At 46.4% G+C, this 26245-nt stretch overlaps 1 protein-coding gene across 2 annotated transcripts in view; it reads right to left on the bottom strand.

Moving 5' to 3' along the window:
- Window positions 1–26245, bottom strand: part of LOC138265860 (collagen alpha-4(VI) chain-like) — a 946529-nt gene that overhangs the window by 515423 nt on the left and 404861 nt on the right. For both annotated transcript variants that reach the window (XM_069213964.1, XM_069213965.1), the window contains one exon: window positions 25236–25549. In XM_069213964.1, the coding sequence (XP_069070065.1) occupies window positions 25236–25549 (314 nt within the window). The remainder of the gene's footprint in view (window positions 1–25235; window positions 25550–26245) is intronic.

The following is a 26245-nucleotide window of genomic DNA, read 5'->3' as shown; positions in this document are numbered from 1 at the left end:
GATCGTTCACCAATTAAGTCAGAACTTCAACCAACTAGAAAACCATCCCCTCTCCAGCCAGTGGAGAATCTATGGACATTAAGGGCCTGATTCTAAGCTTGGCGGGTGGCGGGAGCCGCCCGCCAAGCGGGAACCGCCAGAAGACCGTACCGCGGTCAAAAGACCGCGGCGGTCATTCTGGGTTTCCCACTGGGCTGGCGGGCGACCGCCAAAAGTCCGCCCGCCAGCCCAGGGGGAAACACCCTTCCCACGAGGAAGCCGGCTCCGAATGGAGCCGGCGGAGTGGGAAGGTGCGACGGGTGCAGTTGCACCCGTCGCGAATTTCAGTGTCTGCAAAGCAGACACTGAAATTCTTTGTGGGGCCCTCTTACGGGGGCCCCTGCAGTGCCCATGCCATTGGCATGGGCACTGCAGGGGCCCCCAGGGGCCCCACGACACCCCATACCGCCATCCTGTTCCTGGCGGGCGACCCGCCAGGAACAGGATGGCGGTATGGGGTGTCAGAATCCCCATGGGCAGCGGAAAGTCGGCGGTACACCGCCGGCTTTCCGCTTCTGGCCGCGGCTGTACCGCCACGGTCAGAATGCCCGGCGGAGCACTGCCAGCCTGTTGGCGGTGCTACCGCCGACCCCGGCCCTGGCGGTATTTACCGCCAGGGTCAGAATGACCCCCTAAGATTCTAATTTTGCTACTTTGTGAATGTCTCCTGATTTAAACCAGAGCATGACAAACCAACTTCAAAATTGAAAGAGAGTTAGGGGGTTATTACAACTTTGGAGGAGGTGTTAATCCGTCCCAAAAGTGACGGTAAAGTGACGGATATACCACCAGCCGTATTACGAGTTCCATAGGATATAATGGACTCATAATACGGCTGGTGGTATATCCGTCACTTTACCGTCACTTTTGGGACGGATTAACACCTCCTCCAAAGTTGTAATAACCCCCTTAATGTGGACTAATAGGTTAGCAGTAGTTTGACACAAAATATATTCAGCTGTGAAATTCATGAGTAAAGGCGCTGTCTTTACCCAATCTCTACAACACACCAAACTTTCAACTTTAATTTCCACACTAGCACATCTTCTGTGACCCACCTTTACCATACAGAAAGTACACGTCACAATGAAAATGCCATTAAATAAATGATATTCCTACACATGCACCATCATACGTCCACAGTTACTGAGAAACTACCAATATATAGGAAGTGTAAACTCTTCTCAGCATCCAGTAATAAAGAAGCTAAGTTGGTTTAAATTACTTGATTACAAATAGATGCATTAATTGATAGCTTATTAGTTTACCAGGATTACATATCTTTTTTTCAAGAGTTTCCTTCAATATGAAAAAGAACACCCTTATAGTCATATGACAACTTAAAGTAAAGTTTAAAACCTTTACCTAATTTACAGAGTTCGAATAACGTAGTCAATAGTTGACAACCAGCCCAGTTTAGAACACGTTGATTGACCTCATGTAAACCATTGTGGTTGTCCATTTAAAATCAACATTAATATTAACAGCCCACTGCAATAAGGAGTGACTTTTTATATCTGAACGCTGGCAATTAACACTGGTTAATGTAGCTCTCGTGCTTCATGTGTAAAAGCAATATTACTATTAATATATGATGCCGTAGTTATTTGCGCACTAACATCCCCCATTAAGAAGTTGGAGCAAGGTGGACGGGCTAGTTGTAAGTTTTGAATGATGACCATTGTTGTTGGGTAAGGTCAATATTTATTAATAAAACATCAGCAGAAAGTTTGATATTTTTGACGGAGTTTATCAGTGCCATAATTTCTTGTTTCTCTATATTTAGTTCAACACAGTGGCAGTGTACCTCAAAGGTTAGTAGAATAGCCAGAATGTGTTGATCAAGACATTTTACTATTGACACAGCTAGTTTAGAGAAGACTATGTAGTCCATCAGATCAATGTCTTGAGTCATCTAGGTTTCTTGAAAGCAAAGTGTATGGCTGTTGGCAAAAGAGAAAACATATTGCCTACTATAACTACTATAACCTACTGAGACCTGATAATATTCCAATTTACAATTGTCAATTGCTAAAAGATTATTATTAGGACTAGGACCTTAGAGAGGATGCTCTAGCAGTACGCAAGGGCCCAATTTAGGGCCTACCTGGACGCGTTTGCCATGGGTCAAGTATGGAATGATGTGTACTGGTGCCCACCCTTTGCTTTTACTCCAATAGCGCATGCATTACTTCCAGACTCGTGTTAAAACAGGATGTACAAGGACAAGTATGTTTAAATTGGGATGAGATCCTAGGTACCACTTCTTTGGGCTGCACCAGGCCATTTCCCAGGTCATTTCTAGGAAGTAAGGCATCTGATCATTCAATCCTAACATCCTCTAGATGTTGGCAAATTAAATTACAAACATTTTAATTTTAATGTGACCTGTGAGGTCATTAAGTTATGTAATGCCCCACAGTCTTTCAAAAATATGAGAAGCTTTATTTCACTTGGGCACAAAACTCTCAACGTTAATGCCACATAATATAATTTTGGTTAAGAGGTGTGGCTATCCTCCAAACATGGCAAACACACACTAATTGGGCTCTGTCTCAGATCCTGAATGCTATCAGTCTGGTAATCTGCCCACAAAGGAGCAGACAGATGCTACTCTGTAGTATCACGCTAGCGATTTGCAGAGAATCCAGCAGGAAGATGCTGCACTGTGGAAAAGGGCCACTGCTGTGTCACATTGCAGTGGATGCAGCCTGGAAATGCAGTTCGGCTCCATTGTCCTCGCTCAGTTTCCCATGGTGTAGGAGTCATGCTGACAGTGAGTGGGGGCCGGGGAACTTGTTGAGAGCTTGTGTACCTAGGGTGTCCCGCAAAGCTGCACGGTGAGTGCAGCTGAGCACAACGGTGCAGATTGGCTGGAGGTTGGGGCAACTGGCCGGTACGCAGAGAAAGGGAGGACAGGTTTCCATAGCACAGTATCTCTAGTGCCCAGCCCCGGTGGAAGAGCATGTTTTTTGGCGCGGCGGTGTCCACACCAGAAAAAGGTGACTGCTGAGTCCCTCCTGCTGCACTGAAATACTGGCCCCACAAGCGGCAACTGGCATGCTTGTCACGAGCACTGAGTTGTGAGGGGGGTGCGGCCTTGCATGGAGCTGTAGATGGGCTTCTGATTGAGATGAATGGACCTCTGTGCATGATGGAAGAGAAGAAACCTTCTATCAGAATGACTCAGATGACCTGTGTCACTAGGTTGGTTCTAACCTTGGGTCTGCACGTGGTGCTGAAATGGGTCCCCACAGAGCCACATCCTCTAAAGAATCAAATCCAATACTACAGGTGGAAAATAGTCTACCTGGAACGGGCTGCAATTAGTGGGTGAGTGGCCCGCCTGGCTGTCCTGCAGCAAAGCACATGACAGTGATTGCACCTTCTACATAACTGCTTGTGCTGACCAGAGAGTGAGGAGGCATCTTCCATTGTCATTAAGGACACCTCACATTACCCCTCATCCCTCCTCTGATGACTGGCGGGCTTAGAGAGGCCAGCAGAACAACACACCTGGGACCCCCATGGAAAGGACAAGAGGTAACAGCCCCATGACGCATGCACAGGCTGATACCTCAGGCCCCCACTGAACTGCAGACGACATCCTCCATGCCAGAAGAAGTAGCAATCAAACTCCACCCAATCCTGCATGCTCTTGCTACAACTAAAAGTGCATTGGAGGAAAAGATAGATACAGTTGCATCAGATGTTGACCTTCTGCAGGAAGACCACCAAATGTTGAGGAGCGAACTGAGGGAAATGTGGAAGATAAGCTCCCTCGCACAGCAAAACTTAGAAGGTCCACAACTTACAATTCTGAATGTGTAAGATGGCAGACTGAGTGGAAGATGTGGAAGATTGAGTGAGCCGTAACAATTTGCACATAGTGGAACTTCCCAAATGTACAAAAGGGGACAATGCCACCTGCCATGTTGAACCTGGCTGCAATGTGAGGTGGCACCACAGTGCTTATTGGCCGCTTCAGTGTGGAATGGTTGCATACGGTCCCAGGTAGGAGGCCTCAACCCAGTGCCCATTCTTGCCCGATAATTGTTCGTATCCTGAACTACTGAGACCGAGATACGCTCCTTCACAAAGCACGCAAAGCTGGCCCACTGACATTATATACCTCCAGGATGATGATCTTCCCTGACTTCACAATAGCCGTACAACAACGAAGTATCATTTCTACAAGTAAAAAAAAAAACGGCTCTGTGAGCAGGTTCAAAGTATGCAATGATATACCCCACCCATCTGAAGGTCATAGCATATCAAAAATCTCACTTCTTTAAGACTCCAGAAGATGCCTGGCTTTAGATTGAGCACTTCGTGCGTTGGGGCCCTGGAGCCCAGGATGCAGCAAATGATAGATGGACTGGTGTAGATTGGCGTGCCAGGGAACATGCCAAGCTGCAGAGCCAAGCACGGAACACAATGGCACCATCACTGAATCAAATCACAGAATACCGCTTTACAGCCATAGATATACCATTATTGCATAAGCGACCAAACCATGTTGGGGGAAGGGGAAAGCGATGACATGGGAAACACAGATATGGGTGACAACTCAGAGATAGCTTTCCTGGTCACACCACCAATGACACACAATATTGTCTGATTGGCAAATATCAGCCCACACACATGGACACACCAGATAAAGACAACATTAACTGGTAATAAGATATGGATACCGTTGGCTACCAATGTATGTGAAACAAGCGATGATGCCTATGCCGGATGAACAGTGCATATCTCCTGAATCGAAGCACTGAACGTGATATCACTGCTTAATTGGATCAGCACTCTGTGGCTCACTCCTTAAGAGTATGGGCATTTGTACTCTTTGTACCCACAGACTGGACTGCCTGAGAACTGTCAGGACTGATCTTACTGGCTATGCTAGACCCCACATGTAAGTACTGTCTCGAGATTTCAACTGTTTTTGAGTTAATGTTCTCCCGGCAAAGTATGAATGCACCTAGTTTTGTTGCTGATGGTTGGTCGGAGCTCTTTTGAGCAACTGACTGGGAGTTTGGGGTACATGGGAAGATATTACACTGGAATAATACTACTGGCTTGGGGCGCAGCCTGCAAATAGAGGATCAAAACAGCCAAATCATCCAAATTGGACAACTAGTCAACCCACACATACAATAGTCTGATGGTGGGAATGATGGATAAATATGTAATTATCACATGGAATATCAGGGGTAGGGATCACTTAGCAAGCTCTACAAGGTACATGAACAGTTGCGTAGGACATATCGCATTTCTCCAAGAAATGCACCTAACCGTTTCCAAGGGCAGCAGGCTCCAGAAGTAACAGCCAAGACAGTTGTTTTATAGAAAAACTCAGCATATGGAAGAGATGCAGTAGTCTGGGTGAGACCAGGGGTGCCCTTTGACCATCTACAGCCAGATCCCTTCCAACCACCCCTGCCAAGCGCTGCTCCAATTCATAATGCTAAGGGTCTCCGGAAATGGGTAATGGATTGGGACCTGCTCAATGCTTAGAGAACCCTAAACACTGGACTCTTTGAATACTCCTTTTATTCTGTACAACATAAGTTGCACGCTCGCCTTAATTGGGTACTTTGAATTGAGACCCTTAGCACAGCCCTTGTGAGCGATACATACTTATGTAAGACACTACCAGAACATAACCCACTTGAAATACCATTGCAATAACACACCAGTCCCCACATGAAAACTACAGCTGACGTGGCTAAAGGATCCTGTAATAAGAGAGAACCTGCACAAGCACTCAAAAATGTAATCCGAGATAACAAAGGTTCAGCTTCCTCAGTGTTTATAGAATGGCACGCATTTAAGACCACTACAAGGGAAGTGTGCCTTGGGGTTACAGAGGGGTCCTCAGATCTCTAGAACAAAGAAAAATTCTGAGTGAACTCAGAGAACGCTGTAGATAGAGAACCCTTGCTGGAACAGGAACTAGCAAAGGAGTGAAACAACTATTTTTTTTAACATAAAGTAATATTTAGTCACTACACTTTGATCCAACCCCCTGCCACGCACTGCCTCTGCAGGGCATTTGGTTGTGCCTGGTGGGAGGTTGGCCACAGGGCCTTGCCTCTGGCAAAGCTCTGCGGCCAATCTCCTGCATACAGCCAACCTCATGCTGTGTGCGGCCTTTGGCCGTAAACAGTGGGGGTTGGAACCAAGGCCTGGTCTGCAGCCAGGCCCTGTGGCTAACCCCCAAAGGCACCCAACCCCACATCACACTCGGCCGAAGGCCACAAAGCCGTCCCTAGGGACTAAAAAAGAAAAAAGGAGGGGGATACTTGGCCCTTCTCCCCAAGCCTATTATGGCCCTGTGGACTCCATCCCCCAGGGCCATATATATTTTAATGGGAGGGACCAGGTGGCGCCCCTCTGTGAGCCTCCTTAGGCCCTGTGGACCCCATCCCCAAGGGCCACCATTAAAATTAAAGGCCCCCCGAACCTTGCAAGGTTATGGGGACCCCCTGCCCCAGGGCCATTTTTAAATATAAAGAAGAGGAAGAGGAGTGTGGCTCCATCCCCAGGGCTTGATGGGCCCTGGGAAACCTGTCCCCCAGGGTTGCTAATTAAAACTAAGGGGAGGGGGGAAAAGCAGCCTCCCTCCCCTTGCAAACTTTGTCCTTGGGGACGCCATCCCCCAGAGCTCAGTGCATTTATTTTGGGGGAGAGGGGTACGTAGTTCCCCTCCCCAGACCAATTTCAGCCCCAGGGACCCCCATCCCCAGGACCAGGTGCATTTGTTTGTGAGAGAGGGCAAATGCCCGCCCTCCCCTGGCCTATTTTGGACCCCTGGGCCCAGTGAATTTTGATTTGCAGAGGAGGCCAGGGCCTGGACAACATATGGTTAGTGCCCTGCTGCCCACACAGGACACACCCGCAGCCACAGCCTGCTACCCTCATCCAGTGAGAGCTGGCATTGCTCCCGCCCGAGGAGAGCAACTAAAACATGCTGTGCCACTGCTGGCAGGTAAAAAGATTTAAAGTGCGCTCCCAGCAGGTAGGAGCATTTTTCTAGCTCCCGTCCACTGGGAGTGGATGGTGTATTTGTTCTCACTTGGCGGGAGATTTTAAGTTGCTCCTGCCAAGCAAGAGCAAACAGAGGTCTCCCTGCCCCTGCTAGTGCAGGCAGGGAAACTGCTATGCCCCTGCTAGTGTAGGCAGAGAAACTGCTGTGCCCCACCTAGCGCAGGCAGGGAAACTGCTATGTCTCAGGGAGATAACATATGAGCCGGCCCTGGGGGATGGGGTCCCCAGAGCCATTAATGACTCAAGGAGGGGGCTGCATGCCCCCCACGTTGAGGATGCAGCTGGGCCCCGGGACCTGGGGTCCCCAGGGCCAAAATCATCCCAGGGAGGGGGGCCATGCTGTCCCCCTCCCCTTTATGAAAAGTAGCCAGGCCCTGGGAGATGGGGTCCCCGGGTCATAATTGGCCTGGGGGGAGGGGCTGCGAGCTCCCCATTAATAAGGTGGCCGGGCTCCAGGGGATGGGGTCCCAGGAGCTGAAATTGGTCTGGTGAGGAGGGCCAAAGACAACCCCCTCCACCAATATTTAAATATTTGACCCTCCCAGGGACCTGGCCCACCCGCGTACATTAAGAAAAAAGAGAAGTGCTTGGTTTTTTTTCAAACATTGTACTGCGGATCCAGCACAAATTGTTGGCAAAATGTAAAAAAAAACATTTTTGGACACAGGAGTGGTCTCTTCAGTGTCAGGGTATTCCTACCCTGCCCCCTTTTGTATTTAATTTAGGACTAATTACTCAAAAACTACTGACGGATTTACACCAAAACATAAAAAGCACTCTTTTTGGACCTAGGTCTAGCTTTCTGCTAAATGTGGTGTAGATCTGTTCAGCGGTTTAGGCTGTAGCTGTGTTATAAAGTTCCTATGGAAAAATGATTAGGGAAAACAAGTTTTGTTTTCCACCTTTGCTTGACGGATCACCCCGAATATTTCTTTGAGCGAACTAGCCCAAAAAAACATTTTTGGGGAAGTTTTGTGGCATTTCATCAAAGTTATTAGCAACAAAAGAAATGCATTTCATATGGAAACACAATCCTAACTATAACTTCCCAGTGGCAACCAAAACTGGGTAAAACCAAAAAAGAAAAAATATATATCTATAGATAGATAGATAGACAGATAGATACATAGATATATATTTGCCTTTGTGATGATATATGATGTCACCATGTGGCTGTATAATAGGAATGTTGGTGCGTGCTGATAAACCTATTGAGATATGATTTGGGGGTGAGTGGATGCAAGATGCTAAGAGTTAGGAAAGTCTATGCATAATGTTCCTGGAGGCAACAGAGAATACAGTGTACCAACCCTAGCTGATGGTCAAGGATACATGGTTTAAATATTCAATGTATTGGAAGACATTTGTGAAGGTCATTGGCTAATCATGCAGTTTGAAGGTTGGTGGTAGGCAGGGGTTAAAACAGAGTACGCCATCACTGTAGTCCATAGTAAGTGCAAGTCAAAAACATGCTTTGCACACAATATGGTGATAGTGGGTTGTGTACAAGAAAAAAGATCAAACTGTGCATTAAAGAAGTGTTTCTTAAAAATGTATAGATGTATAAATGGGATCATAAAGTGAGATCATGAGGATCCCTATCAGTGATGGCATTGATGGTATCATTGTTGATGTTTTATGTGATCTCATCACTGATGTCATCAATTAAGTTATTTGAGACACAGTCATTGGAGCCATCAATTATATCACCTGAGATTTAATTAATGATCTCATGAATTAGGTCATGTGCAGTGCCTAGTCAGGAGCATGAATTATTTGTGCAGCTAACCTCGACTAGCCAATTGTCCATAACTTCACTTTGACTGTGTTTTTAGTACATTTCTGAGGTTTTGTTTTTTACTAAGCTCACTTTCATGTCTTATGAGCCAAAGTAACCATAACTATTCGTTAAAGTTTTTCAGGGAGTTTGTTGAGGGTCTTTGAAAATATACTGATTCATATCCTGTGCAACCAGTCCTTGCTATGTTTGGTCTCTGGCAAGAGCTGACCACAATGGATAACCACATGGCCTGGTTGTTGTCCAGATCAGGCTCCTAGCCCAAGAAGCAGCCCCCCATCCTAATAAATACAACCTCAAGTGCTGCTTGGCTTGTCCATAGGACCTGGGTTGAGCCCAGCCAAGCAGACAGCCAACACTCATTGCACATGTCCTCTGTCCATGAGCAATAGGTGTTGCATGTTGTGCCTGGCCTGTAGTCAGGCTTTGAACCTAACACACTAAGCAGCCAACTCCTACTTAGAATGGAGTCTAGCTGCCGGTCAGTACTGGGATGGGCTCCTGCAAGGTCGTACACCTAGTATCAAATACTCATCTTCTATTACACACTAGCTTGATATGGCAGAGTTAATGAGTAACAGTGTCTTTCTAAAAGGAGCCTTTTATTAGGTTTTGTGTGTTGTATTTTAGCTTTCCAACATCTTTATTCATTTATTCATTTTTTCTGCTAAACGTAAGTGGAAAATGACCAACTGTATTTTATAACCAGAATTAACAATTTACTGGTAAAATCCTGGTACTCAGCTCACAATAACTTATGCATGTCTTGTACTCAGTGCAGTAGATGGTCATCCTCTTCATAGCAGGAGCAATTTCCTCCTAGTGGCCTTTTTTTCTTTCTGTGTAATGTTTCCTATCCCTTCATGGACCACCTCATTCCTTGCCTTCAACTAACAGGACATTGGTTGAAGCTTAAATGAATAGTCTCCACCTTTGCCCAGGCAAAGTACTTGCTCACAAAGATTACACATGGCTTTGAAAGCATTTTATTTCTTCTTGAGAGCATGCTTAAGTACTTCAAAAACCCATGACTTCTTCCATATTCCTTCATCATCTGAAGTGTCCTCAATGTTAATGCGATCTCCAGATGTGTGTGGTGTTGGATCTGTGGTCTGGGCACTGTCTGTAGTTCAAAGTGCTGCAGTTAATCCCTACAATCATCCCTATTGATCTGCTGTCAGAGACAGAAAATGGTAATTTGTCACAAGTGAGTTCTTCATAATGCTCCAAATAAATCAAACTAAATAAATAATGCTCACAGGATATCAGCATTCGCTGAAAAAACAATTAAACTGATCTTATTATTACTATTTGCAGCAGAAAAGCCACTGAAATTCACTAGTAGTGGGTAAACAAAACTCACCCTCAATGGAGGACATGGCTGTAACGCCCAAGATGGCAATGCCGCTATGTAATGCTCTGAGCCAAGTCTGTTTAATCCAAAGTAATCTGCTATTGTGGGGGCCTTGGGACAAGGACTAATTGCATGATTCAATGGGGCGCCCTCTTGGCATTGGGGGATTGGCTCTACTCCCATCACTGTGTGTCGCAAGAAACAAGCTTTGTTCAGTTCAGACTAATGGATATCTATGGGAGGGCCATATGTTATATGTCGCTGAGTACACCTGCCCTTGAGCTCCCACCATCCAAAAAGCTAGACATAATTTTGCCAGTGATTGCTGACACCAGGGATGCCCCAGACAACAAACTGAACTGCGTTGAGCTCGATCTTAGTCTACTACGCAAAGACAAACTCAACCTCTCAGACAAAGTCCAGACCAATGAGAACAGTCTACAGAACCTCAAACCACAGACATTTGATCTTCAACAGTGGTACTGGACCAGGTGAGGTACCTAGAGGGCAGGACAGAGGATGTGAAGGGACAGTCCCGCCAAAGCAATGTGAGCATTATGGTACTGTCGGATTTGATGGAGGGCAATGATCTAACAAAGTTTGCGGAAAGTTCGTTGACCAGGGAGGTATCTGTTCTGTCACCTATATTCATAGCAGAAAGAGTGCATCAAGTCTTAGACAAATACCCACTACCAGGGGAACAGCCAAGGTGAAAAGCAGCAAAAATTCTAAACTTTTGTGATAAAGATCATACTTCAAGTGGCTAGGAAGCTGGGTACTATGCCATTGAGAGAGGAAGAATAATAATTTTCCCAGACTACACCTTGGTGGTGCAACACTGTTGAGCAACCTTTATGGGAATGAAACAGAAACTTAGGGAAGTAGTTCTGAAGTATGTCTGCCTCTTCCCAGCAACGCTGAAAATTACAGTGGATTAGAAACCTTATTTTTTAATGAACCTGAAGAGGTTTGAGATTGGGCAGTACAGTATAATGCCTCATTAACTAAATCCAATGCGCCCTCCAAGCCGCTGGCACCAGTGACCTGGGTAGAAGTCACCTGGCCTGAATATGAAACCCTCATGGGCACAATACAAGAACAAGAAAGGTGTGAGGGCTGCAATGGCCTCCATCTCCTGACTTTTCAATTCTCCCACTGACACCTTTCCAGCCGGCTTTGACGTTACCTATTCAGATGAAGAAATCTCTGTATCTCCTAGGAGTATGGATTTAGTGCAGTTGTCAAACATTACATCTCAAACAGCTGATTATCTTTTATTCATTGTTTATATGGTCTTTTTCTTTGTTCGTTAAGGATGACATGCCCATGAAGCCACATCCAACCTTGTCCTAGTCACATCAGGCCACTGTCCCCTTAACTTACCTTGATATTATGTTTCATTGTTTGGCCTTGCTGGGCTTGACTCTTTCCCAAACTGCACTTCCCTTTACCCTTGAAATTTAATTGGGATGGGAGTTTTTGACGTTCCGGGCCAGCTACGTGCTTTTCCTAGTCACTAGTGACTCAACACCCATGTAGTCAGCTGTCCTGTTATCTTTAATCAATCTCGCGGGGTGTCCGTCCATGACTGGCTCGTCCTGCTGGGAAATGTGCATGGCACATCAGCCCCTGCTGACACAAACAATCGTTCTGTTGCAAACATTGCAGGCTGCCACCCAAACACCCCTGTTTTTACACAATGACTGAGCAGTGTATATTTTATACTGATTTTACTCACAGGTTTTATGAGTTGGGGCTTTTTTGTAAGTCAGGTTCAGATTTCTGCTGGGGATTTACATGTGATACGAGATTCCTACCAATTACAAGCATAATAGACCATTGTGTGCACATGGTTGCACAGCAGTTTCCCCCCACACACGTAACAAGTATTTTTAATGGCTCTTCTGAATAAAATTTTACTCATGGCCTAGAATGTCCAGAACATAAATGGTACAACATGTATCCTTTTCTCAAATTCAGAATTGACAGTTTGCATTCCTCAAGGAATTCTATTTATTTGACATGGAAGGTGCTGACCTGCTGCAAAAGAGTTGGAGGGGACAGTACTTCTATCTAAGCTTTCCTCCTATGCTGGAGGAATGCTCACTTGGGTGAGTTCAAGGATTCTATTCTGGCCGATATCAACAGAAGTGGATAAAGAAGCACAATATGTTCTGGTAGAGGGGATACTTGATGGCACAGCAGTGCTACTTAGCAACATCTATGTCTCTACTGGGCAATCACATTTCTTCACCACATTATATTCCACACTATTGAAATGGACACACTTGCCTTGCTATGGATTCTGGAGGGAGATCACAATTGTGTACTGGATATCCGTTTGGATATGTCCTAATCTAAGCTTCCTCGCGCATCTACATTCAGAGTGCTCATGCCCTAGCACAGTGAGACCTCACAATGGATTCTATCTGATATTTGGAGGGCCAAAATCTGGACGTAAATAATTATTTTCCCCCCTCCTACCTGATTGGCATGTCAGATTAGATCACAGTGCATTCTCTGCCACCTTACAACTGAATATATATGCAAAGACATTGTCTGATCAAATTTCCCTTACTGGTTAGTATGCCCTTTGACAAGTGTAGGAAAGTGCCACTGTTGGCATGGTTACCCCTCCACTCTTTGCCCAGTGTTGATGCCAACTTTGATTGAAAGTGTTCTGGAATCCTGCTAACCTGGCCCCAGCACCAGTGTTCCTTCCCAAAATCTGAACCTTTGTTTCCACTCGTGGCACAATCCTGGCCCGCAGTTAAGTCCCTTGTAAATGGCACCCCTGGTACCAAGGGCCCAGTGGCCAGGAAATGTCCCCAAGGGCTACATCATGTATTATGCCACCCTAGGGGACCCCTCACTAAACACATGTACACTGCCTTGCAGCTTGTGTGTGCTGCTGGGGAGAAAAAGGCAAAGTCATCATGGTACCACTCTCAGGGTGCCATGCCCCCAAACCACTGCCTATGGCATAGGAAAGACACCCTTCTAGCAGGCCTTAAAGCCCTAAGGCAGGGTGCACTATACAACAGGTGAGGGCATAGCTTAATGAGCCTATGCCCGTACAGTTTCTAAGTCGATTCTTAGACATTGTAAGTGCAGTGTAGCCATATTGAGTATATGGTCTGGGAGTTTGTCATTACGAACTCCACAACTCCATAATGGCTCCACTGAATACTGGGAAGCTTGATGTTAAACTTCTCAGCACAATAAACCCCCACTGATGCCAGTGTGGGATTTATTAAAAAATGCACACTGAGGGCATCTTAGAGATTGCCCCTGCATGTTAGCCAAACTGCTAGTGTAGGACAGATCGGTCTGTGCCAGCCTGCCACTTTCAGACAAGTGTCTGACCACATGGGTTGAGAGCCTTTGTGTACTCTGTGGTCAGAAACAAAGTCTGGCCTGGGTGGAGGTGCTTCACACTTCCCCCCAACAGGAACTGTAACCCCTGGCGGTGAAACTCAAATGCTTAAGCCTCGGATTACAGTGCCCCAGGGCACTCCAGCTAGTGCAGCTGCCCGCCCCCCGGACAAAGCCTGACTTTTGGTAGCAAGTCCGGTGGGAAAATTAGGAAGTGACCACCCCTAAAGTGTTCAGAGCTGAGGTGACCCTCTTCCTGCAGAATCCTCCATCTTGGTTTGGAGGACAGGGACCAATAGGATTTGGTTTGTGCCTCCCTCCCTAAAGGGAGTGGGCACAAGGAGGGTGTAGCCACCCTGAGGGACAGTAGCTGTTGGCTACTGCCCTCTGACCCTTAAAATGTCCCTAATCTGGGATTTAAGGGCCTCCCTGAAACCAAGTTGTCAGATACCTGGTGACCTGACTAGAAGAAGAAGGACTGCTTAGCTGAAACTCCCAGCAGAGAAGAAGGGAGACGACAACTGATTTGTCCCCAGCCCTACCAGCCTGTCTCCTGCTTCAAATAATCTGAAAAAGAACAGCAACACATCCAGCAGAACCAGCAACATCTGCCAAGCACCAGAGGTCTGCCCTGCACTTGAAAGGATCAAATACTCCCATGGACAGCAGCCCTGTCCAAGAAGAAACCAACAACTAAGAACTCCAACCTCACTCTGAATGCATGAGTCCTAACCACTCTGCACCCAACGCCCATGGCCCATGTCCAGGTAGTCCAACCCGCTAGAGAGGACCCCCAGGCGATTCCAAGCAAGTGCCCACCCTGGCTTGACCTCTCCACCCCTCCATGACAACACCTGCAGAGGGGATCCCGAGGACCCCCCTGACCGCGAAAGCTCTGGACGGAGATATCAGACACCTAAAGGCCCACTGCACCCGCAACCCCCATGCCTTGAAGAAACTGACACCTGGTGTGGCAACGTTCAGCAGGCAGCCCCCCTCCATGTACAGCTGGTAGTTTGCCCGAGACGACCCCCTGGATCTCGCCTGCAGTCTCTGAGTAACCCGTGGGGTCCTCTCATAGAGAATCATTGGAGACCCAGCATCTTGTTTGCATCCTGCACCCGGCCGCCCCAGTGCAGCTGAGGGTGTTTGGCACCTACTTGTGCTCCCCCCCAGTACTCCTCTAAACCCCCCCAGGTCTGCCCTCCGAAGTCTAGGTTACTTACCCGCCTGCAGTTCTGAAACCTAGTGCCCCCAGTCTTCATAGGTGCCCATGTTAATTTTGCCTACACTTTAACCTCTGCACCTGGCTGGCCCCGTGTTGCTGGTGGTGAAAACTGTAAACTTTGCACTTGTATAGCGCACTACTCACCCGTTAGGGTCTCAAGGTAATGTACCCATACCGCTATGGAACCCCTCCTAGCTTCTCCCTGTGAGGAGCCCACTCCTGGGCACCCCCCAGGGTGAAGCCAGGCATCCAAGCGCTGTCAGGGCCGTTGTGGAGATTAAGCAAGCTATCGCCCAGAGTTACAGAGGGACCCATTAATTAGATTAGATTAGGCACAGAGGCGAAAATTATCTGGTCAAAGGGAATTGAGCCCAAGACCCGCCGAGGCGGGAATTGAACCCTGGTCCCGGGACAGATCGCTGCATCAGGGTCTGCCGCTCTAACCATTGTGCCACACTTCTCCACTAAGCATGGTGGGTGTTTGGGGTTAACTTGAACCCTAACCTGCGGACTTCCAAACCCCTGGAGACTGGAACTGTAAGTGTTGTACTTACCTGTAAATCAACCTAACTTTTCTTCCACCCAGGAACTGTTTCTGAAAATTTCAGTGACAATTTTGAACCAGATTATTGCCAATATTTAAAAAACAGTATAACTTATCGGTGTCAAACTAAGTACTGTTGATACATGTATGAAATACGAATCTATTGAAGTTCTTACCTGCAAATTGAATCTTGTAGTTCTAAAAATAAATTAAGAAAATATATTTTTGCTATATAAAAACCATTGATCTGGAGTTACGTCATTGAGTGTGTGCTTCTTCTATTGTCTGTGTGTGTACAACAAAGGCTTTGCACTACCCTCTAATAAGCCTAACTGCTTGACCACCCTACCACAAAACAGAGCATTAGTATTATCTACTTTAGCCTCTGTTGAATCTCTGGGGAACCCCTGGACTCTGTGCACACTATATCTAATTTTGATATAGTATATAACGAGCCAGCTTCCTACAACAAGCCTCAGTACCCTGTCCTGTCATGGAAATTACAACTAGTTATGCTGGAAGACCCAGGCTTTAAGAACTTAGGTGAAGAAAGTTATAAATACAAAATATGAAACTAACAGGGGCACTGCTGATTCTCCTTTATCTGAGTGGGAAGCCTTTAAAGGTGTCATAAGAGGATAATCCATACAGACCACAACAGGACCTCACAGAGTACTTGAGAGGGAGATGCACATGCTAAAGACTCACTGGATTTCGAGTCTTGCAGAGCTTACCTTGCTAGAGCAAGGAAAAACATGCATCCTTCATTAAGAAATTAAGGTGCACAGATTACACTGATAAAGTGGGCAAACCAGGTAAGGTGCTAGCAAGCCTGACTAAACAGGAGCACATAACATCCTCACATACAACCATTTGCTGCCTCCTGTACAGCATAGTCTATACCCAACACAACATACACTCAGTTTTCTATGCATAATACAATACATTGTAAGATGCTGTGACAGATGGCCAGACAGAAACAATTACCACCTTTCTAGATGATCTGAGGTTAGGTAGAATCTTGCTGGAGCTGAGGAAGTCCATGGAGAAGCGGATCTCGTTGAAAGAAATTCACAAGGTGACTAGCCCTTGGTAAATCTCCAGAACTAGACGGGTTGCCAACAGAGTTTTATAACATCTGTGCTTTCAAGCTAGCCCCTAAGCTGCGCAAGTTACACATGCAGATAGGAACAGCTTTAGTCCAAGCACCTCTCTTAATATCCATTAACTATACCGAATTATGGAATCTGACCCACACCCATGGCCTTACTCAGCTTGCCTGTTTTCGGACCTCTGTACTCCCTACTTTGAATGTTTCTACTTGGCGGCACAACTCTTATGGTCCTCATTCTGGTTGGTGGATTGCTCTTTGGCTGAGGCTACTCCAGCATCCACTTGCTTAAAAGATGCAGAGCTACCAGAGCTCTTCTTCCTACAGTGTACAACCGTGTCAGGTCTAGTGGGTGTAGCATTATTTTGTTATAGAAGAAGACTAAAACGTAGCAGTCAAACTGGAATATAGACAAGACATTTCCTAGGTAAAAAATTGAGACGAGGGAAAATGTGGCACTTCTGCCAATCAGCAATCTATTGTAGGATGATATTCTACTTCCATTTGAAACTTCGATGGAACAATACAGTTTACGCCCTGGACAATTCCTGGCACATAGGAAGTTGATCAGAGCACTACACGCTCATTAGGCCAACACTGATGCTGACCCATCGCTCCATCAAAACTATTAATGTGGCCCAGCAAAAGCTATACATTCACATACAGGTCCCTCACTATCTAAACTCAGGGAAAATTGGAAGGCTAATACAGGCAGAGTTCTAAGTGATAAGGAATGGGACAATTCCCTTCCATAATATACTCAGCAATGCGATTTTCAAGGTTATCCAATTTTAATTTCTGTATAAAGTGTACATGACTTGTATATTATTTCACAGTTTCTGAATTCATCAGATGTCGTGAGACTGAAGCAAATATAAAACTGATTTTGGGATTGTCATCATATAGTAGCTTTCTAAAACAAGGTCTGCAACTATTTCTCGACCATGCTGGAGGTAGCGGATTGAGTTTCATTGAATTCAGCCTTATGAGGCTCTTCAAATGCACTAAGCAACATTGAGAAGAATCTAGGTTTATAGTCCTAGCATTACTCGTCACCAAGAGAACAATCACCTCTGAATGGAAATCTCCTAATCCCAACAGAGTCAAGCAATGGCTTAGATGGATCTTGAAATGGGTGGAGGTGGAAAGTACAGTCTTCAAGAGGGAGGAAGCAAGAGGTCTTAGAAAACACCTCATAGGAAGACCATAGAATGACATTCTGCTGGCTTTTAAGAGCAAGATCAGTGATAATGCTAAACTCCTCTGAGATTACAACACTATAACGAGTCACATGTAAGGGAGTGCAGAGGTTAATGCAGCTTTATCAATCTACTATATTATTACAATGGCTACGTGGCTACCACCAAGTGAGATCTCATTCTGCTAGAAAGATTCTCCCCTGCAACATGTAACCCGACCATACAGCGACTGCTATGATATATCCATTGCATGCAAATGTGTGAATTGTGAATCCTAATAATTTTAGCGAAGTACATGCTAAATAGCCCAATTCCCTGGGCACCTACACCTAACCTTCATGACCGTACCTGGCTATTTTCAATGAGTTACATGGACTATTAATGTACTCATCCTTACTGTTCACTACTGGAACATACCAGACTTTACAAAACATATATGATCTACTTGTTCACTTGTAGTAAACTGTTTACATGTTTATACAAAATGTTCCTAAATACAGTAATAGAGCTCTACACATTAAAGTATATCTTACTTTCTACATATTAAAAACCCAGTAAAGATGATTTAAAAAATAAATTGCTTGCAGTGCACTGCTCATGATCTCACACATACCACAGATGACATGAAAAGTGACATAATCAGTGACATCATTGGTGGCATCCCATATCACATCACAATTGACATTACCTCCCGTCCCTCCCTCGCCTTCCTTTTAAACCAATGAGGCCTCCCGCCTCCCCCCTAGACCCTCCCTTCCCCTTTTAAACCCCCCCCCACCCCTATCCCCTCCTGTTTCTTTTGTCTAGCCCACGCTAGACATTTTTCTTTCCCTTACCTTACCGGCGGGGCCTGGAGGTCTACGTTGGAGGCGCTCCTCGGGGTGTGGAGCCCCACGAGGAGTGCTGCAGCTGATCGCGTCGGAAAGCGAGCAGCCGGGCTGCTCAGGACTACGCGGAAGGAGGGCCGGCTGACGGGGTCGACCGGCCCTTTGTGGCTGGGGCTTCGATTTCCGGGTTATCGCGCTGCAGAGCAGCGTGGAACTGCGGGATGGAGATTTTTTGGCTGTGATGCCACGATTCGACTGGTAGGACGGGCGTTCGGCCCGCTGTTTTATGGTTTGGCCAGGAATGTTTGACCTTTTTGGGGATTGGTTTATTCCTAAGGGGGAGGTTCTGGTCACTATATATGTGGAGTGATTTTAGGTGTAGGGCAGTGTATATTGGAATATTGAAATGCCGAAGGTTCAGGCGAAGAGGCGTAGGATTGTCTCATCTTCCTCTTCGGAGGAGGAGGGTGCTGCTAGAGTTTCCAATCCTGGGGACTCACAGTTGCAGGATAAGGGCACTCCCCTCATGTCTAGGGAGGAGGTGCAGGAGATGATTGAAGTGGCTGTTACCAGGGCCCTTCAAGCAGGGGTGACCAGGTCTGGTCACTCTAAGACTTCTCATTCATCGGCTGCTACAAGGAAGTCCTCGTCAGACAGTGAGGGTGATGAGGCCCCATCTACGTCATCTGGGGGTAAATATGTATCCAGAGAGGAAATGTGGGAGGTGATGGCACATGTTCGAGACAATTTGGGTTTCCCTGTGTTTCAACCTTCAAGCTCGGATTCTCACTTATTTCCTCAATATCAGACCCCTTCCAAGTTTGCCATGCCTTTTCAGGGACCTGTGAAGGATATGGTGTTTCGTGAATGGAAGGATGTGGATAAAGCTCAGGTTCCACGATTCCTACAGAAACTGTATTTACTTGAGGGTGAGGAGGTATTACCTCCTTCGGTCCGCCTGGATTCGATTTTAGCTACCCTGATTGGCAAGACGGCAGTAAATCCGGAGGATTGTGTGCCTACGGATGCCACGGATCGTAAAGTGGATTCAGGTCTTAGAAGGGCATTTTCCGGTGAGAATCTGGCGCTAAGGGCAGGTATATATTCTGCTTATGCGGCTCAGTCGTTGGTGCAAGACTTTGATAAGCTGGAGGTGGCTGTTCAGGAAGGAGCTGAATGTTCCGAACTCCTGGCTGGTAGGGAGCAACAGGCCAGATTGTTGGCGGATGTTTCTTCGGATGTGGTTCGTACTTCGGCTCTGGCCTCTGGGGCTTTGATTGGGGCTCGTAGGTCCCTCTGGTTACGTTCATGGAAGGCTGACCCAGGGGAGAAGGCGGCCTTGCTGAGACTGCCGTTTGAAGGTCGTAACTTGTTCGGAGAGCAATTGCCATCCATGCTTTCCAAGGCATTTAAGGAACGGAAACATGCCTTACCTTATAAAGGGGGTTCTACTTCCAGTAAAGGGTGGAAGAAGCATTCCCGATCTTCTCCGAATAGGGATGCCAAATCCTTTTCCTTTAGGAAACGGCGTTTTCAGCCGCGTTTTTCTCCTAAGAAGGCTGTTCCTGCGAACCGGGGTGGTTTTAAGAAGGGGTCCTGACAATCACTGTGGGCCTGGCATAGGGCCGGTTGGGGGAAGGCTGAGTCACTTTCTTTCTGTTTGGGAGGAGAGTATCAATGATCGTTGGGTGCTAGACATTGTGGCCAATGGTTATGCCATCGATTTTGTGGGGGTTCCTCCAAATTCAGGGGTACGTCCCACCCCTCTGCCTTCAGGGGGGTCACGGAGAAGGGCATTATTGGACGGAGTACGGGACTTGCTGGTCAAGGGGGCCATTTCCCGCGTTCCTCTGGAAGAACGGGGTCAGGGGACTTATTCGGTCCTGTTTCTTGTGCAGAAAGTTTCAGGGGGTTTTCGACCGGTGCTCAATCTGAAGGAGGTGAATACTTGGATCAGGACGGTGCATTTCCATATGCTGTCTATTCAGACTATCTTTCCGTTGGTCAGGCAAGGGGACTTTCTAGTGTTGCTGGACCTGCAGGATGCTTACCTGCATGTGCCTGTGGCAAGGTCTTCTCAGAGGTTCCTGAGGTTTGCGGTGGATCAAGAACACTACCAGTTTTGCGTTCTACCTTTCGGTCTGAAATCTTCTCCTCGAATTTTCACGAAGGTGCTGGCCCCCCTGGTGGCTTTGCTACATTCAGAGGGGGTGTTTATTCATCCTTATCTGGACGACATCTTGATTCATGCCCAGTCACGGGTCCTGTTGCAGAGAGGTGGACCAAGTTCTGGGGGTCCTGCAAAACCACGGGTTTTTAATCAATTGGGAGAAATCAGATTTGGTTCCGTCCCAGGATCTGGTTTTTCTGGGGGCTCGGTTTCAGACTCTTCTAGGCTTGGTGTCGGTATCAGAGAAGAGGTTGGGTGTACTCCAGGCCTTGGTCAAGAAGGTTGTATTGCTGACTGCACCACGGGCTCTTCTTTGGTTGCGGCTGCTGGGTCATTTGGCGTCTGTGATATTTCTGGTTCCTTGGGCGCGTTTCCATCTCCTGTGCTTGATGACGTGGTTCTTGAAAAGGTGGACTCCGGGGTCCGGTTCTCTGAGGGACAGGGTTCCGGGGTCCAGATTAATTCACAGGGAGTTGCAATGGTGGTTGGAGGCAGATCATCTTCGGGTAGGGGTTTCTTTGTCTCCTCTGAGTCCCGTGGTGGTGACTACGGATGCCAGCCTATCCGGTTGGGGTGCGTGGATAGGGTCGGCTCAGGTTCAGGGGTTTTGGTCCCCTCGGGAGGCGAGTCGGTCATCGAATTGGCGCGAATTGAGGGCGGTCTTTCTGGCTCTGGTCCATTTCCAGGGGTCCCTGATGGGGACGGCGGTTCTTATTCGGACGGACAACTTAGTGGCCAAAGCTTATGTCAACCGGCAAGGGGGGACCAGGTCAAGGGCTCTGTTCAGTCTAGCCAGGGAGATTTTTGTGTGGGCTCAGGAGTGGGTTCCTTCTCTCAGGGCTACGTACATTCCGGGGGTGGTCAATGTTCGAGCGGATCTACTGAGCAGGGTGATTCCTTCGTCTCAACTTTTCTCCCTCCGGAAGTCTCTGTTTCTGCATCTGGTTCGGCTTTGGGGGCTTCCAGTGCTGGATGTGTTTGCGTCCGCAGAGAATGCGAAGTTGGATCGCTTCTGTTCCCGGTTTCGGTGTCCCCAGGCCTGGGAGGTGGACAGGATGTCATGTCCTTGGCCGAGGGGTCTTTTGTATGCATTCCCTCCGTTTCAACTTCTCAGGGCTTTTCTGTTGAGAGTGAGGGATCTGGGATCCAGAGTTATCCTGATTGCACCTCTTTGGCCGCGAGCGAATTGGTTCCCGTTGTTAAGGCTGATGGCCGACGGGAGGATGTGGCCTCTGCCTCTTTGTCCATCTCCCCTGGAGTTTCCCTGCCTCCCAGTGGTGTCGTTAAGGAGGTTGCACTTGACGGCCTAGAAGTTGAACGACGGGGCTTGACGGGTCTGGGGGTTCCTGTAGCTTTGAGTTCTACATTATTGGCTTCCAGGCGGCGTTCCACTTTACTTTCCTATGGTAGACAGTGGCGGGTTTTTTCTTCTTGGTGTTTGAATCATGAGTTGGATCCTACCTGCGCGTCTATCTTTGAAGTGATGCAGTTCCTGCAGGACGGTGCACAATTGGGTTTGTCAGTAGCATCTCTAAGGGTACAGTGGGCGGCGATTCATGCATTCAGAGGTCCGTGGCGTAATCTTCAGGATGAAGGGCGCCTGATGCCTAGATTTGTTCAAGGTCTGGTTAATTTGTTTCCTCGCCCGGTACGTTCTTTTCCTTCCTGGGATCTTTCCTTGGTTTTGGATGTTTTGACGGAGGCCCCATTTGAACGATTGGGGGACTGTGATTTGCGCCATTTGTCTTTGAAGACGTTCTTTTTGGTAGCCATTACTTCGACTCGTCGGTTAGGGGAATTAGGGGCATTGGCCTGTTCCTTTCCTTTTTGTAAGGTTTTTCCCGATCGGGTAGTTCTGGTTCCGGTGCCTTCCTTTATTCCGAAGATCAATTCTTCATTCCATTCCCGTCAGGAGGTTATCCTTCCTTCATTTTGTCCAGATCCCTCCTCAAGGGAGGAGGTCCGTTTGCATTCGTTGGATGTACGCAGGGCTTTATTGGAGTACCTGCGGGTGGTGGCTCCTTTTCGTAAGGGGGATTTGCTTTTTGTTAATTTCGGTCTGGCACGTAAAGGTGAGAAACCTTCCACGGCTTCTTTGAGTCGATGGGTTAGATCTTTGATTCTGTTGGCCTATTCCTTGAAAGGGGTGGTTCCTCCTCAAGGGATTCAGGGTCGGTCTACCAGAGGTATGGCGGCTACGGTGGCAGAGCTTCAGGGGACTTCCGTGGTGGAAATTTGCAGGGCCGCCACTTGGGCTTCACCTTTGACGTTTGTGCGTCATTATAGGCTAGCGGACTTGGGTAATTTGGAGTCGGTATTAGGTCACCGAGTCTTATCCTCTATGAGGTAATAGGGGTAGGATGTTTTGGTGTCCTTGGCGGCAGGATATGAATAAAGGATCTTGCAACTCAGTGTCCGTCTCCTGTGTTTTTCTTGCTATGTCTCATTGGTTTAAAAGGAAAGCGAGGGAGGGACGGGAGGTAATGCTTCCATTTTCTTGCGATAATGGCATTACTCCTAGTCCTACTCCCTCGCCTTCCTTTTCCGTTCCCTCCCACCCTCCCGGTACGGACTGTCCGAGTTGCTGCTTGGGCTTGGTTTTTGTACAGGAGGGGATAAGGGTGGGGGGGGGGTTTAAAAGGGGAAGGGAGGGTCTAGGGGGGACGCAGGAGGCCTCATTGGTTTAAAAGGAAGGCGAGGGAGTAGGACTAGGAGTAATGCCATTATCGCAAGAAAATGGAAGCATTATTAATTATATCACTAAGGATGGCACAGACAGTGTAGCTCTGTAGCTCCGTACTAAGATAAATTAATTTTGGTAAAAAAATAAAAATCTCTAAGCACATCAATTTAAAACGTACCAGAACTCTGCAGTAAAAATAGCACGATTATAAAACTAGAAATCGTTACTTCTTATCAAATCAACTAAAAGTGTCTGCCTTTCATCCTACAGCTAGTCTTGGGGGAAGGTTACGCAAATGTAAGAGTATATTTTGATAAGTGGGGGCATGGTATTGCCATTGGGAAGTGGTCCAAAGGACCATGTGTGTTCACAGTCACCACACTAGTTTAGTGTAGAACTCAATCACCATATGGCCTCCAGAGATCCTAGGATATATATGTCTGAATGTGCAGATGATGAACCATTTGGGGCGTTTCGTTGGATGGAATGAGGGCATTTTTTTTTTCTGGAATGTGCTCTCATACTATTGTTGAATGGACTATTTGAGGGACAGCTAAACATTCCTCTCACCACCACCACAGGTATTGAATATATAACAGGAATCTCTCCAGGTCCACCCAAAAATCTGAGTCTCACTGCCCTACAGTCACATATTTGTGGGTATGATAATAGTGTGTGTAGGACTATGGACTCTGTAATTCCAAATAAGATGTTGTTTAAACCATCACAAAACAAATACATTAATTACATGACAGCAAGCCATAAATTCATATTCCATAACATCATAAATAAGATTTCTAAAATGCAAACACTTTCAGATTTTCGTGAATACTGCCCAACATAATAACTGACCACTAAAATACAAATATGATCTGCAGTTCCCAACATAATAAAGCAATAAGAAGCAAGTCTACGACTCCTAAATCTTAAAGAAACTAAAATTGGACTGACATGCCTTCATGTCTTCTCCTTGGATTTGACCAAAGGAAACAAAAAAATGCAATGCATACTTCATTGTAAGGATCACTCATCACCTGGGGAGAGATTCCTTCAGGAATTCTAACTGTCGATAATACCAAAGCAAATAACACACTGTGAAAGCAGATTCAGAAAATACACATTTTTATCAACACTAAGGGCCTGATTTAGATTTGGGCGGTCGGGTTACTCCATCACAATGGTAACGGATTGCCCATCTGTCAAAATAAATCCCATAGGATATAATGGGATTTATATTTTGGCTCCTTTGTGATGGAGTAGCCCATCCACCGAAATCTGAATCAGGCCCAAAATTATTTTCAGGGTGTTGACAACACTTGAGAATTTAATACAGTTTTACTCTGGACTTACAATGTCGTTGCTTCCTCGCACACAGGATCCAAACTTTCTCAGCTTTTATTATTGTGGAAGGTTCACTAAACATACTCGGACAGCATGGCCAGAAAATCCCTAAGACGGCATGGAGAAGCAGTTTTGAGGTATCTGTTTTCAATTACAGAGAACCTACAACCTGTAAAAGGTGATTTAATTATTTTTTCTTTTTTGTATGAGTAATGATTCAACGAGGCAGTATCTTCAACAGTGGTGACCTCTACTCAGAGAACCATCCTATATTCTTCAGTTCTTGGGGGGTATCTTACTGCTTTGTTGTGACTTAGGGAACGATAGCTTCATCCAGTCATAAGGGCAGCACCACTGTACTGAAATGGTTATCTTCATCTGTATCTGCAAGCCAACAATGTTGGACATTCCCAATAGCATAAGATATTAAGAGGTTTATTTCCTATCATTCTCCCTCCTCTTCTTTCATGACCACCCAGCCCGTCCCAAGGGAGAACAGCCCAGAGACCACACTACCTTTGCATGCGCTTCCACACTGCTGACAGAGGCCAGGAAGCTACCCAGAAAGGCTTGGTTCAGGTAGGTGCGATTGAAGGACATGGCCTGACGCAGATCACGCAGCGCACTATCCTGGTAGTCCCGAAGCTGGACTTCGAAGAGGGTGTGGCCCTCCCGGCCCACTGTTTGGATGTTGAGTGATGGCACTAGTCTGACGCAGCTGGTGTTCCTCAGAGAGAAGACTGTGTGCAACAGCCTTTCAAGCCGTGCTGGAAGGTCCGAATGCAGATAATCCATGACGTCCAGGCCTATGGATAGGTGCAGGGAGCAACCTGTGGAATTGGAGAGAAAGCAGATGTAACAGAGAGGACACACCTCTTTGGTAGTAAATAATACAATTATATTACTAGTTTATATGTACATATTTATAATACAGGTGTGCTAAATCTAAATGTTACAAATAATAGGGTTTATTACTGCCTATCTCAGTTACACTGAGTTTACCAGCCCAGAAAGGATGACGAACTGAGGAAACTCGTGATCTATGGGTTCACTCATCTCAGTAGCATCAATAGGTGCTCAACATGGTGAGCTATTTTATTTTCTGAAACAAATGTAGCTTGGTTTCAAGGTGATTGACAAACCTTGCAGAACCCATGATTCAATCAAAGGAATTAGAACCAAAGGAATTTTTTCATCACTTTGCCTTGTCAGAGTGGTAAGAAAAAAGTCACTTGCCTGTAATGGTAGTTTTCGAGTATTGGCATCTTTCATAGAGTCACATATTATTCAGCTCTGCAGTGACATTTTGTTGCTGGTGTCTTTTAATTTATATTGTGTGCCTGTGTAACGTTGCATCCTAGTGGTGTTTCTGAATAAAAACTTTCAGCTACTGCTGTGGTACTTTGATCGTTGATGTGTTCTATGGTGTTGCTAGTAATTTAATTGGGAATTTTCGTGTTGTTAGATTCTCAGTCCAGAACAAAATGTCCAGTCAACTGAAGTTTTGGCAGGGATATTTTAGGGAC

This window comes from Pleurodeles waltl, chromosome 11 (genome assembly GCF_031143425.1).
Source record: "Pleurodeles waltl isolate 20211129_DDA chromosome 11, aPleWal1.hap1.20221129, whole genome shotgun sequence".
Lineage (NCBI taxonomy): Eukaryota > Metazoa > Chordata > Amphibia > Caudata > Salamandridae > Pleurodeles > Pleurodeles waltl.
This window is presented reverse-complemented; position numbering and strand designations above follow the sequence as displayed.